The sequence below is a fragment of the Apostichopus japonicus genome, chromosome 13 (assembly GCF_037975245.1).
Source record: "Apostichopus japonicus isolate 1M-3 chromosome 13, ASM3797524v1, whole genome shotgun sequence".
Lineage (NCBI taxonomy): Eukaryota > Metazoa > Echinodermata > Holothuroidea > Aspidochirotida > Stichopodidae > Apostichopus > Apostichopus japonicus.
In genome coordinates, this window is record NC_092573.1 from 7,683,643 (window position 1) to 7,699,097 (window position 15,455).

Consider the following 15,455-nt stretch of genomic DNA (forward strand, 5'->3'; position numbering starts at 1 on the left):
ATATCGTCAAAACGTCAATTTTCATATTTTTCGTCATCATGACGAGAACTGATGCATCCCAACAAAACGTCAATATATATGTCCCTTCTACGCTTCCGTATATAAGACTATATGCGTAAAAGTCTGTTCAAAATGTCGATCAATAACTGAGGTCAGTGGTGCCATTACTAACAATAGTGAAATATTGTTGGTTTGTGATCATTGTTTGATACACAGCGGGCTTGTTACTATGACGGGTAAGTTGATTTAAATATACTCATTGTAAGGTATTATACGGTACCAACTATTTTCTAAATTTAATCATCATCATAATCATTATAATGATCATAAATAAAGTCGTGATAATCATAATCGTAATAACAGTAATAATAACAATCATCATAATCATATTCTTAATCATAATAATAGTTTCATAATCGTAATAATAATAATAATAATAATAATAATAATAATAATAATAATAATAATAATAATAATAATAATAATAATAATAATAATAATAATAATACAAATGACAACAAAAATAATAATCATAATCATCATAATAATATATCATAATAATAATATTAATAATAATAATAATCACATTAATCATAATAATCATAATCATAATAATAAAGCCGTATAGTCACTGTTTGAGGTCCCCTAACCGACTGGACTATGGATTCCCATCTGCAAGTTCTTATACCGTCTCTTATGCCGGCGTCACACTGTCCCGAAGTTGACACCAGATGGACACACGATAAAGTAAATGTTCAAATTCGGCTCTGATCGTAAAAACAATTCAAAATTCCATATTCGTATATGACCATCTGGTGTCAATTTCGGGACAGTGTGACGCCTGCATTAGTGATCCCATTCCAGGATATAATTCTAGAACGCAGGCTATCAATAATTTTTGTCATCACCGTTGTTCATTTTCATACCTCGTAGACATAATCAATTTGTCTATAATACACGCATTTGGTACAGACAGTTTTTCTTACCCTTTTCATGTTGTAGCTCCATGCATATCTTTGCAGGTTCTACAGTAGCAGGTAATTCTGATTGTTGCTATGCTGCTGTACATGGCACTTGCGCCCATTGCTAGTAACTACTGGTCTCGTGTATCATTATCACTACTTGTAGGACACTTTAATATCCTCTCCACGTAGCTAAGTATATTTCTTCATTCTTTCCTTGAAATTCCTCCATTTTGGGGAGATTGAAGAGTATAGACGGATGGCTGGATGAATGGATCGATGTATCAATGAATGGATGTATCGATATATATATATATATAATATATATATATATATATATATATATATATATATATATATATATATATATATATATATATATATATATATATATATATATATATATACATGAAGAATGGAAGGATAGATAAATAGATGGATGGATGTGTCTATCCATCATTTCTTCTAAAATAAACCAAACATTAACGCTATCTGTTGTAGGTTTCGTATATCGTTGCATCGATGTATGAGGATAAAGTACATGTTAAAAAGCGGAAGTAATTGTGAATAAAACAGATCAGTTGGTACTAACAAAACTACTTGAGAGGTTAATGCCAAAGGTCACACCGAAACTATTAACTCCAGCTTCGTACCCATAAAAGGATATTTTGGGTTGAAGGGCAAAGTGTTTGTTATTACATAATGAATTCTGTAAGTAAGAATATATCATGAATATGATGACTTCATATAGCTGTGCAGCTTCCACGTAAAGGTGCGATAGAACTTGCACAATCCAACACTACGATCGTCTAGCTTAGTAGCTTATTAGCTTAGAAGAGGAGCAACTTGTCTTGAACCCCAGCCCTTCCGCATCCACATTTTACCAAGTAATTTATGAAACCTTAGTAACCTCCATGGAGGTAACTAAGGTGTCATACATTACTTGGATTTCAATCCTTATTGTCATAACATCTGTAGCCGCATTGCTTTACTGATGCAAAATACAATCATAAAGAGTACTGGTGACCTCTGAAAATGTGCCAAAACAATCACCATATAAGGTCAACCTTGGAGCGGATGAATATTACTGTAATTGTGCTATGGTAACTTCAAGCTACCACTGTAAGTAATATGTATTGTCGATATGTTTAGTAAGTACTACCGTCAGTAAGTTGCATAATTTTGGCGAATGGGCGGTTGAGGTTAATCAAACAACGGTTCAGTGCATGGTTCCTATCATTTAGAGAGACAGTTTGTGCAAACGGTCTTTAGACTCGATTCTGATTGGCCCGAGTAACTGGCGTCATTTCAAATCACCCGTCGAAGACAAAGATCCGTGTTACTCACGTATGTGTTAACATTACAAAAGAAATGATGACAACTGTCTAAACAGTCTTTATTGTCTTCTTCAGTTCTAAATTTAGCATGGAATGAATAAGTTTCGTTTGTTCTTACAAGTCATGAACTAAGTTTGGCATTATCATAGCTGATTAATGTAGTTATAAATATAAAAGGAACGTGACGTATACATATCGTGCTTGCTAGGTAATGTAACATTTCCGCCATGCATTGTATAAAAACATAAATAGAAACGAAGAGTGTTAACAACACGTGCATTGCTTATACATATACATATGCTTATACATATACGGCACAGTACACGCTTACATGCAAAGAAAGACGTGTGTTACTTAATACTTCATAATAAATGCATATACCCGCATAATATGATTTTTATCATTTTCATGAACAAGGTTATAGAATATGAAGGTACTTTTAATGGTACTCTCCATATCAAGTATTCAAGCTATAAAGTACTCTGACTTACTAACTTACAGTGCACGTATACTCTCTAGTAAGAGTATGGCAGGGCGTACTGCAGCTGCATGGTTGTGTTGTGGTCCCCAAAAATATTTCATTGAGCCCCACACCAGCGGCACAACCAGAAAGAAAAATAAATAAGGATCTTGACCACCATCCCCAGCCCCACACCCATCATTTGCCGGGTGTCATTTGACACTCTATGGAAAATTTACTTTTTCATATGAACAAAATAAATGGAAAATGGTCCTCTGTATATCCATTTGTTGCATACGTTATCATTATCATATGTATCAATAAATTAAAAACAAGCAAAAACTATACGGACTCGAGTGGAGAGGGAAACATCTTAAATATCTACCAACAAAGAAAGGAGACTGAAAATCCAAATTAATAGTTTGTAATTACATATAAGCCTACTGCTTTAACTTTTGGCACAAACGTGACCAACGTTTAGTCTTATAGGCTATTGAAAATTGATATCAAATGAGGAGTGGAGTTGTGTAATGCAGAGCCAAAACAGCCAAAATTAGTGAATCACTTGGCACTCTGTTGTGTCCTGTGTTCATTTTAAAACTTGTTACCTGCACCTCTAATGTTTTATCTACAGCCCAGTTCTTCCAGATGTTCCAGGTAATGGCAGTTTCCTTGTGTGTATGTGTGTATTACATAATAATATTTCCACACACACACAAAAAAAACCTCCGTGTTTGGACTCCACATCTGTAAAATTTGCGTCGTAATGGAGTTTTTTTTTAAACCTTCATACCTACAGATATATATAAAGAGATTGATGTTGTTCGAGGAAAGCTTGAGGAAGCTTTTGCTGCAAAGAGGTTCGAAGATGTCAGCAAGCTCTATACAGAGGATTGTCGGTTCATGCCTCCAGGCCAACCACTCATTAGTGGTAGAGAAGGTGAGTTGATGAAACAGAACACCATGTAGGGATATTGGCTGTACAGTCTCCTTGGTATTCTGTGAGTACCGATATATCTTGTGAGTATCGCGTAAGTCTAATTTGTTTCATATATGCCTACTGTGTTTAAACATATACACTTTTCAACGTATTATGTTGTAGTTAACTATAACGTTATAGTTTGACTGTTTGGAATATGACGTTGTTTCAATGAATGAATGAGTAATACATTATAATGTTTTGTTGTTGTTGTATAATTACGTTGTCCATGTTCCGAAATGACCAATACGACGAAAAGTGTTGGACATGAAACTTGTTCCATATCTCCATATCTCATAATGATCAATGTTATACACAAAATGGTTCGGACATTGTTATATCATACATACCCTGTGAATCGCCAACATATCATAATGGTGAGCGCTTCCAATGGCGTATATATACGATACGACGTGTTGGACAATGGTGTTGTCTAAATGAAGTGATAAATAAATGATCACAGTGTACTAAGTTCTTGGGTCTTTTTCTTGTTGACCACAACGAAACATATAGCTAACTTGTGATTGTTAAGTAATCCGAACCAAAACAGAATATGCTTACTCTGTATACTGATGTGCATTTGCTGCTTGAATGATTTTAAGTAAACCATTCTAATAACACAGTGTGTCTCTATACATAACCACATTTCGCTCAATAGCACCACGTGTCTCTCTCTCTCTAACTCTCTCCACTCCTCGCTACCACCCCCTCCCCTTCCCCGTCCTCCCCATTGCTCCCGCTAACTCTAACTTGTTATTGTTGTCTAAAGGAGTATGTGCAGCCGCAACTCAAATGTGGACTGGAGGCATCAGAACTATCAAACTAGAAATGGAAGAAGCAGTTGGTCTTGGAGGTGACTGGGCCTACTCCAGAGGGTTCGTTACATTTCTCTTGGAAGACGGTTCTGTCGCAATGCCCGGAAAGTAAGTTATATCTCACTTCTGGACATATTAAAATATGAGTATTATTTCAACAAGTAATATAACAACCAATAAATGATACATGACGTTGAACGGCTAATGTGTCCTTCTTCAAGAGGTTCATGTTTTACGAGTCTGTGCGTGTGTGGGTGTGTGCGTTTGTTTTGCTATCTGACCGAGGACATGAACAAAAGAATTTCAGGTCCTCGGTTGTGATTTCTAAAGAATCACCACGTCCTCGGAAGAATTCTATTGTATGGGGTATTGTTAATGTTACGGTACATGGATTTGAACAATGGAAAATTCAAAAGGGTCCTCGGTCTGAATGAAACACAAACATGGGTGTGTGTGTGTGGGGGGGGGGGGGGGTACATAACACTGCCGTAATTAGAGGTTCGATCAGCTAGTTTGCATATTCAGTGCCATTCAAGTTACACGTACAAAAAGCATACCTCGTGAGTACAACGATGAAATTTCTTTTGAGTGATTAATTATTAATCACACTTTATGTTTTTATCAAACAGATGCACTTTCTTCAATTAAGTTGCTTGTGTTACCCACGCGCAATAATGAATCGCCAAATTCTTCTGAAACAAGAAGGTCACATTCTCCTTGACCCCAATAAACGAAGTTTTAATAGTTGTGGTTTGTGAATCTGTTAATGGGAGGGGTGAGTGTTGTTAGGGTGGAGATATGGGGGTGGGGTGGAGATTCAGATGAGAGTATCATGCCGTACGGTTTAGACTTCGTGTTCACATTCGTTTGTGGCCTGTGAGGTTTTTTAATTGGAGGGGTGAGGGTTATTAAGGTGATATATTGAGGTGGGTGGGGTGTGTAGTCAGAATGAGTATCATGCCTTACGTTTCAGACTTCGTGTTCACATTCTGTTCCGGTTTAGGTTATACAGACGCTTTCCGGCCATCGTTAGTTGCATGAAAAGGCGGCGGAAGCACTTTTAATCGGGGGGGGGGGTGGGGCACCGGGCACCGACGTCAAAGGGCACTTTGCAGAAATTCGATTGGACTGATGCAGCCTGATATTTAGTACCCTTTATAACTCTTATTGTATTATCTTATTTGCGTATACACATCACTCAATCAACGCCCCCCCCCCTCTCAAGGAAAAAATGCATACTAGCACTGCATTATCCAATGTGCAAATTGGGAAACAAGGAACAAGTTTTCTTTCATCAATCTATGTTTACAAGTTGACGATTGATTGGCGTAACCATTCAGGTACTGATACAAAATGCTAATTGCTAAAGTAGGAATCTGCCGAATTAGAGTTTATTCTTGTTAAGAGCTTAACAAATGTTTTCCATTCTAAATAGCTTTGAGCTTGACCCACAGAAATTCATTAATAATTCTAAATTAGGATTAGATCTCTTACTCAAAATATCGCCTACCTTATAATGTTATCATGAGTACAATTTCTATGTGGAGAAAGGGCACATTATTAACCTGAGGAAAAGTGTGTGTGTGTGTGGGGGGGGGGGGGAGCACGTGCCCCAAGTGGCCCGGTTCCACCGCCCTTGGTTGCATGCCTGTAAGTTTACATTGATATACCCGAGTTTACTAACTGTTTATTTATATTTCTTCACAGATATTTTGCTCTATGGAAACGAGTTGATGGACAGTTACAACTCTTTACGGATATTTTCAACCGAATCAAGTAAACTGACGTACCGAAACCGTCATCATTTATAATCATATGTAAAACGATTTAAGTAGGATGAATTATTAACCAAACAAATCCAAATAAAAGTTAAGGTAATAACAACGTTAAAGGATTAAGTGAAACCTGACAGCAATCCACAGATATGTTATTATCATTTACAGGCGCGTATGCAGGGGGGGGGGGCGTTGGGGGCGCGCGCCCACCGGGTAAGAAAAAGAGGAGAGAAAAAAAGAGGAGAAGAAAGGGTAAAAAGAGGCGAAAAATGAGGAGGAAGGAGAGGAAGGAAGGGAAAAGAAAAAGAAGAAAGAGATAAAAAGGAGAAAAGGAACGAGTAGAAGATAAAGGATAAAGACGCACAGTCATAATTACAACGCTGATGCCTATGATATACACAGGGTAGCCAGTGACGGATGAAGGGTTTCGGAAGGGGCTTGCGCCTCACCCTATCCCCTTACACCGACAACTGTATTTTTGACGTTTCCATTTTCCTCTCTCGCTAATATATATATATATATATATATATATATATATATATATATATATATATATATATATATATATATATATATATATATATATACGCATTCATCACTTCTTGAGATTGTTTCCATCTGAATTAAAACGCGCGCCCACAACCATACTCCCCACCCCTTTTTCGCTTCGCCCGTAGTACCGAGACATTGACAAAATCCGGCAACACCTCTCCATCGATAACAAGTGATCAGGTTGTGTATTAGTGACTTCTAAAAGGTCGTGCACTGACCTACATGGAGTGTGACCACTCCCGATTTTGAAATTTCACAAGATCAGGCCCCAAAAAATCCCAAGAACTTCCAAGGAAGATCTAGGGAGATCAAGGCATGAAAATCCCAAGATCTTCCCTAAACTGAAGGCAGGTAGAGAATCGAAGCCTTCAGTGTGTAATGAACTTGAAACTGTTCGTCTTTGGAAATGAAAATAATGTGGGGCATAGTAGCGTAACTACTATGGGCTCGGACCGTGCTGAGCCGGGGCCCGACCAAAAGGGGGCCCCGCTTTACTGATGCACAGAAAAGGGGTACCTCTTTGGATAGGGAGGGCCCGTTTTACTCAAGCCATCAGCTGCTGGTTTTGATGGTGTTTCTGCTATTATTGTAAAACATGTTGCCCATTCATTATGTATTCCACTCTCATATCTTTGTAATCTCTCTTTTGAGCTTGGTGTTGTTCCCACATCTTCAAAAATAGCTCGAGTTGTTCCTGTATTTAAGGCCGGTGAAAAGGAATCCGTGAATAATTATAGAACCATTTCAGTTCTCCCATGTTTCTCCAAGGTAATAAAAAAAATAATGTTCTCACGGTTATACAACTTTATTGCTAAGCATATTTTACTGTATAACTATCAGTTTGGTTTCCTTCCTGGCCGTTCAACTACACATGCTATTTTACATTTTACTTGTAAAGTTATGGAAGCTTTCGAAAATAATCAGTATGCTTCTGGTATATTTCTGGATCTGTCGAAGGCGTTTGATACTCTTGATCATAACATTTTACTTGACAAACTTAATCATTATGGAATCCGGGGAACTGTACTTCAGTGGTTCAAAAGCTATCTTACTGATCGTCACCAGTTTGTTGTTATAAATAATATAAATTTTGTTTCTAAGCCAATTAAGTTTGGTGTTCCTTAAGGGTCCATACTTGGTCCGATGTTGTTTATAATTTATGTTAATGACCACTATAGAGCCAGCAACAAATTTCATATAATCTCTTATGCTGATGATACTAACCTGTTCTTTTCCAGTAATGACATTAATTTTCTATTGGATACTATACAGAATGAGTTTACATATATTCATAATTGGTTTTGTGCAAATAAATTGTCACTTAATGTTCAGAAAACTACCTCTATTGTGTTTAGTACACCTTCAAAGCACTTAAATCCTAACATAAATAGTATCAATTTTTGCGGTGTTGAAGTTATGCTGTCTAAGACTACTAAATTTCTTGGCGTTTATATCGATAATCATCTTTCTTGGAATAATCATATTCAGAACATATGAAAGTGTCTAAAGGCGCTGGAGTTCTTAATAGACTTCCCCGAATCCTTCCCAGAAGCACATTGGTCACTTTGTATAATACACTCATACTTCCCTATCTTACCTATTGTAATGTTATTTGGGGCAGTACCCATGCCTCTAGAATTCAACCCCTTTATTTACTTCAAAAGAGAGCCATTCGTTACATTTGTAATGCGGATTACCTCCAACATACAGCACCCCTGTTTACTACTTTTAATGCTCTTAGTATCTATGATATAAATCGTTACTATGTTGGTATTTTTATTTTCAATTGGTTACATGATAATGCTCCGTCGACTTTTCGCAATTATTTTCAGTTACGTAACGATCCCTATCCCAATTTACTATTCCTTACTTTAAACTTAGGTCTTCACAACTTGGTATTCGTTATGTTGGCGTTAAACTTTGGAAATCCCTCCCTACTACTATTACTGGTTGTAAAACTTTGAACACCTTCAAAAAACGTCTTAAAGAGTATCTTATATCAAACTATCATTGATTTTGTATTTCCTTTCATTGCCATCTTTGTTCTGTTTTCTCTGTATACTTAAGCTTTCATTCCCTATTTTATTTTTCAAGGGGTGTCAACGTAAACAAGCTCTACAGAGCTTCTTGTTGGCTCTCCTCAATCTCTTGTTATCTTGTATACTACCCACGTCTATTGTCAAAATTGCATACTTTAATACAAGAGATTGAAATAAAGTCTTATGAATTGAATTGAAAAAAGAAAGATTCATGTAAGACTGAGCAAGACAATATACATATTTTTACGTGATACGGAATACGGACATTATAATCATGGGTTCATTGGTTATTAATGTTTGTATCGAGCTGTTTGTGTTATTTATTATGATAATGAAAATTAAGTATATAATTTAAAGCCCAATTCCAGCCAATGTTGTACTGAGTACAACATCAGGACATATTATTTTATGAAAATTTTTAAAACAATAACCCAACACCCCACAGACTTGAAACTGCAATCATTTGAAAAAAACAAAACATGCAGGGCTTTCATATAAATATAATAATAAAAGGTAAGAATCAAGATTTCTTCGGTGTATGTGGTAAGTAAAAAATGACAGGAAATTAGGCTTAGATGGAGACAAAGTTTCAGCCGAAATTAGGCCTATGCTTAGGTTTGATTACTGTATTTTTACAGTAGTCTCCATTAAAACTACATACTGGGAAATTAAAATTAAAAAAAAAAACTTAAGCATTGAATTTTCAATGATTTCACCCAACCAACCATTCTCTAGTTATGTTCATTGCATGCGGACCCATAATGCATTATTGCAAGTCAAAAACCTATTACATGAGATCTCAAAATAACCGATGTGTAAATGCAACTTGAACGGGAATTGTTTTTTCCGACGATATAGGAGTATGTCTTGGCCAAAAACAATCGTCGTACGCTCTGCGCCAACCGATGGTGGCGCTCCGCTTAGTATCAAGTAGTGGGTTACACCTATATGACCTACTGATCCCCCTTGTAACCATTTCTGAGAACGAACTTGCTTGGACCTCCTGATAGGGGTCCCTTTGGGCCAGGAGCATGCCACCCAGGCTCATCGCTACGCCACTGGTGTGGCATTTCACAATAAACAGATAACAATGATTTAAATCAGTCTCATTTCAGTTAATCGAATTTTAAAAGCAAACAGCAGATATCACATCATATCAGTTGATGATGAAAATGGCGTTCCAGGATGGACAGCCTCCAAACTGTTTATGTGTGTAGTGTTCGGTTTCGGAAATATCTGGTATTTTATTTCCTTCAACGAAGTTTTGTAGTAGCTGTGATAAGAGGTTTCAATATTTGTACACCAATAAATTAACTGTGTCTGAATTTTCGAAATTCCCTGACCAAAATTCGTCATCATACTTCCTTCTACTCGACGGGCAATTTTGTACGATCTGTTAGAGGGTGTAGGAGGTTTTTCTATATTGGTTGTGAATTCTCAAATTCTGACCAAGTAATGGGCTAAAAACCTTGAAAAGTAAGTCTTACGGGTGTTGTTGGCCGCGACGTAGGATCACCTACAAAAAGCTATGATCCACAGGAGATGCGATGAGGTCGAACATGATGTGTGAGTGGTGACAATCTTCAAAAATGGTTATGGATGGAAAAAAAAAACTATTGGGAAATACTTGGTTCTCAGACAAAAGTGTACATCTGGTTGGTCATTTTCAAGCCCGAGAAGTGCCATTTCCGGTGATCTGGTGTGTGTGTGTGGGGGGGTGGGGTATCAATTTTTCTTGTGGCGCTCCGCTTAAATAGTAATTCGCGCCCCGGGATAGCAAAAATCCTGGAGACGCGCCTGATTTATGTAGGGTGAATTATTATATGTTAACTATTATTTAAGATTACAGTATTAACAGACACCTGACAGCAATCTACTGATATGTTATTATCTATTATTAGGATGAATAATTAAATGTTAACTATTATTTAAGGTGACAGTATTAACAGACACCTGACAGCAATCTACAGACATGTTATTATCATTTATTAGGATGAATTTTTATATGTTAACTTTTATTTAAGTTTACAGTATTAACAGACACATGGCAGCAATCTACTGATATGTTATTATCTATTATTAGGATGAATAATTAAATGTTAACTATTATTTAAGGTGACAGTATTAACAGACACCTGACAGCAATCTACAGACATGTTATTATCATTTATTAGGATGAATTTTTATATGTTAACTTTTATTTAAGGTTACAGTATTAACAGACACATGGCAGCAATCTACAGACATGTTATTATCATTTATTAGGATGAATAATTATATGTTAACTATTATTTAAGGTTACAGTATTATCAGACAACTGAAATCAATCTTCAAACATGTTTTCAAACTGCTCCGTTATTATTATGAAGAGATGGCATTTTGGCAGAAGAGAAATCTGAACCAGTTAATAAATCACGACGGAGCAAACCTTGTCATTAATATATGACCTAGTTCATTATCAAGCAAATGGGTGAAATCAGTGGCATACACAAAGGGAACACTCCACACCGTACCTCCCATCGTCAATCATGGGAGGGTACGGTTCGGTCGGGGATGTTATACCCTACCCCTGTACCTCCCATCATCAATCAGGGGAGGGGTACGGGTCGGTCGTTTTTTCTTTACATTCAGCCAAGGAAGAATTATACAAAAACGCTGATGGAAATTTATTTCGTCACAAACAGCTACGTAGAATAACATAACCATAACAAAATCTAACAAACCACAAGAAAACTATATAACAAACCCTTTCAAACCCAAAAGAGAAACATAACATATTTACAATGGTTTCAAAATTTAAGGGCAAATGGTGTTGGTTGTTTCTCTTTACTTGGTGAATGTAATATGTAATGAAATGTTTTAAATGGATATAATATACGACCAATGAAACTACTTCATGCATACCTATAGTTTTTCCAACCATCGAAATTGTTTTCGTTATGATGGTTTTATTTTTGTTTTGGTCGAATTAGGTGTGACGGATGAGTGTCAAAAGAAGAACGTTGATTGCACAGTGTTGGGACACTGGAAAGGAATTAAATTGCCACTATCGCTGCACCCTTTAACACGGTACACCCTTTTACTTCCAATTGAAAATTTATTAAATCATATGTAAACAATTAAATTTATTTATATCGCGTTCAGGGGTTGCATAGAAATGTCACGGAATGATCGCAACATTTGTTATAATAATGGGCATTTGGGCCATTCTTTGGATTCCAAGCCTGTTGACAGTGATCAGGGGCGTATCCAGGATTTTCCAATAGGGGGGGGGGGGCGTCAGGCATGAATGATCGCCGTCCTGGGGGATGGGTCTAAGGGGAGGGGTGTACAATTTTTGCTTTCGAAGAAGGGCTGAAATGCAAAATGGTGTCATATGCATGGGCGGCGATCCGTACTTCCGATTGGGGGGTGGTGGGGGATATGACCTTGTTGACTATCTAAGCGTAGCGCCACCATGAGTTGGCGCGAAGCGTACAAGAAAATTTTGGGATTAACAAACCCTCTAGATGGCCGGAAACGGCACTTCCCGAGGTTTCCAAGCGGCATATACCCAACTTTAAAATAGGGATGTCATGTCCGAAATATCTCATAATCAGGATCCAAAATACTTTTTTTTTTAATTTCGGGTGTTATTTTTGTCAATCTTGTTTCAGGCGCAACGTTAGAATGTTCGAGAGCTCTTTTATATTATTCGATGAAGAAAATGGCCTTATGCAGGCTATTATAGGCCTATACACATGCAATACACAATTACACATAGTTACATTCCTAGGTACCGATTGCTAGGGCATCAAGGTGAAACGTGTATTAAGCATTACCCTGGTTACATGAGATTCTCAGCTGTTCGAGGGAACATGTACGTGTGTAGGCCTACTATAGGGCCTATATGAATACTATGAGGGTGCATATATGTACTATATCAATACCGTTGGCGCAATAATACATTTTGTTGTTATAGGGCCAATGAAGCCTACAGTCAACTATATTTGCTTTATAAAGACGCTTTATTTGAAAAGACCTCACTGCGTTTATGGTAGGCGAGAAATGAAGCTAAAAAGAGCCGTACATTAACGAAGATGCATAAATGTAGGCATGAAAATATTCTTATCCCTGGCATTTGGTGGGGGGGGGGGTATATGGTGCATTACATCCCCTCCACCCATTTTCATGGGGGATATATCCCCCCTCCACCCAGGATCGCCGCCCATGGCCATATGTGATCCATTTTTCGACCTTAATAATAAGCAACATTTCCAGTAAATATGGACACAAAATGCACAAGTTAGTATGGCTGGCATGTCACTTAGTGTTTATAGTGATAATACAAACACAATTACCATCTATGTTTCTAAAACTATTATGCCGCCGAACTTCGCCAGAACCTTTTTTTGTCAAACAAAAAATAAAGCATACGGGAGGAGGGGGGGGGGGGGGGTTGAGCGATCACCGACATCTCACATAAAGGTCGTCATCAATTTTTTTTTTGTTGCTAAACTCTTTTTTTTGGTGACGGCCAATAGGAGGGGGGCGCGCCTGTTGCGCCCCCTGGATACGCCCCTGGTGATGACATTAATGTAGTGAATGGAATGTTGCTTTTAGAAATATACTGCTTGTGTATATATGATTCAACAATTTAAAGAAAACGGTAGAGTATTCCGGTCAAACGTTAACCATTGACGATGAAATAAGAGAACACATTATCATTGTCAATTGTCCCCCACCAAAGCTTCATATTTAAATTTTCAAATACGACACTGTCATGCCGTCCCAACCATTGAGTTCCTGTTTGTTTAATGCGACTAATAGACTTGTTGTGATGAAACTCCGCACAATCTCATATCGGCTTTTATCTATATAGAGAGACGTCTCCAGCAATGGTCCGAGTCCCCAAACTGTCAAAGGCGACATAAACAAGTGGCAATATAAGAAAACGAAATATGTAAACAGGAAATACGGCTCTTAATTTTGATATCGTAATAATAAATAAAATCTTTCATAGGCCATTTGGTCATTGCAGATCAAATATGCCCAATGAAAGCAAAGGTTGAACAGCGAGTTGATAGCAATCTCTGCCGAAGCGGTACGGCGTATAGACTTAAGCCTTTAAAAGTAGCGGACATTCGCTATGACTGTGCCTTTGTGAGAAATGATGTCCTAGCTGCAGTTTGTAAACAAATTTTGGTATGAGACTTATAACTCCATGGATTACATGATTGTTGACATGTTTCACTGAATAACAAAATTCATTAATAAAGAATTCCATTAAAGAAAGCATAGGGGTAGGAGCCGGGGGTGGGGGGGGGGGGGTGGGCAATGGGGCACGTGCCGCCACTTTTATTTCCAAAATAGCAAATGTGCTATTAATAATAGCACAAATAATGCACAAATAAAATGTGCCCCTTTTATGAAGAATTGTCTTTTGGATTTCTTAAGCCTTTGTTAATTGTAATATTTTATTTTAATGATTTATTTTTAGTCTGTACATGCTAAGGATTTAACCGAGGTTGCTAAAGACTTTTGTTTAAGGAATGAACACAGGAGAACAGGCGCGGATCCAGGGGGGTCCAGGGGGTCCGGACCCCCCTGCTCTTGGCCCAAAAAAAAAAAGAGAGAGAAAAAAAAGAGAAAAAAAAGAGAGAGAAAAAATAATTTAATCAAACGCCAATTTTAAACATGTAGGACGTCAGAAGGGCGGTTATCCTTACAAGTCAGCCAGGTGTGTCTTTTCCGTCAAATGAACTATAGTGTGCACGCGTGCTACACGTGCAAAAAATGCCTAAAAATCTCAATTTTCCGACCGAAAAGTTTCAAAATTGAGGTGGTGTTCGAATTGTTTTGGGCGGTGAGGTGGCAGAGCGGTAGGCTGCATAGGATGCGCCGACGAATTCTTCATGAGAGATCGTTTTCTTCGGTGAGAAGGCATAAACTGTTCTCCGATCAACAATGGGCAAGGAACGTCTCACAGCTCTTGTTCTCATGAACACGTATTATAACACTCCTATCGACACTGACGAAGTGGTCCGAAAGTTCATTGAGAAACATCCACGGCGTTTTTTCTCTCCAATCTACCATGAATAGATCATCAATAAAACTAGCTTACTCGTACTGATGCAGATACATTTCGAGTCAGTTTTTGTAGGTGCTTTGAATGGCTAAATTGAAGGGGGTTCCCTGTTGTACTTAAATATCCAAGAATTTCACAATGGATAGAGGGAAACCCACTCCCCTTAGACCCTAGGATCACTGGAGGCCAAACCCCTCACCCTTCCAGAATCCTGGATCCGGCCCTGCATCAAACAGTGGTGACGGAACGGGAGGGGGATTGGTGGCTAAAGGCATTATGATTTTTGTATCATCTCAACTCATTTGATATGTATTACCATATTTCATAGATAGTTTTTTCTCATCAATTGAGAAATTGCAGACATGAGATCCATATTTTCAGGCTAGGTACATGCAGCTTAGAATACTCGGGAAGTGCCGTTTCCGGCCATCTGGGGGGGGGGGGTTTGTAAAGCCAAAAAATTTCTGAT

General features: G+C 37.7%; 1 protein-coding gene across 1 annotated transcript; it reads left to right on the forward strand.

The window, feature by feature from the left end:
- Nucleotides 1-98: 98 nt before the first annotated feature.
- Nucleotides 99-9,125, forward strand: LOC139978226 (uncharacterized). Its single transcript, XM_071988195.1, has 4 exons — nucleotides 99-236; nucleotides 3,559-3,699; nucleotides 4,508-4,661; nucleotides 6,261-9,125. Exons 1-4 carry the CDS (start codon nucleotides 230-232, stop codon nucleotides 6,331-6,333), a joined length of 375 nt encoding a protein of 124 aa, XP_071844296.1. The 5' UTR covers nucleotides 99-229; the 3' UTR covers nucleotides 6,334-9,125.
- Nucleotides 9,126-15,455: the final 6,330 nt, after the last annotated feature.

Coding starts and splice junctions, on each gene's coding strand:
- LOC139978226 (XM_071988195.1), top strand. Junction 3,700..4,507: donor ACTCATTAGTGGTAGAGAAG/GTGAGTTGATGA, acceptor TGTTGTCTAAAG/GAGTATGTGCAGCCGCAACT. Junction 4,662..6,260: donor TCTGTCGCAATGCCCGGAAA/GTAAGTTATATC, acceptor ATTTCTTCACAG/ATATTTTGCTCTATGGAAAC.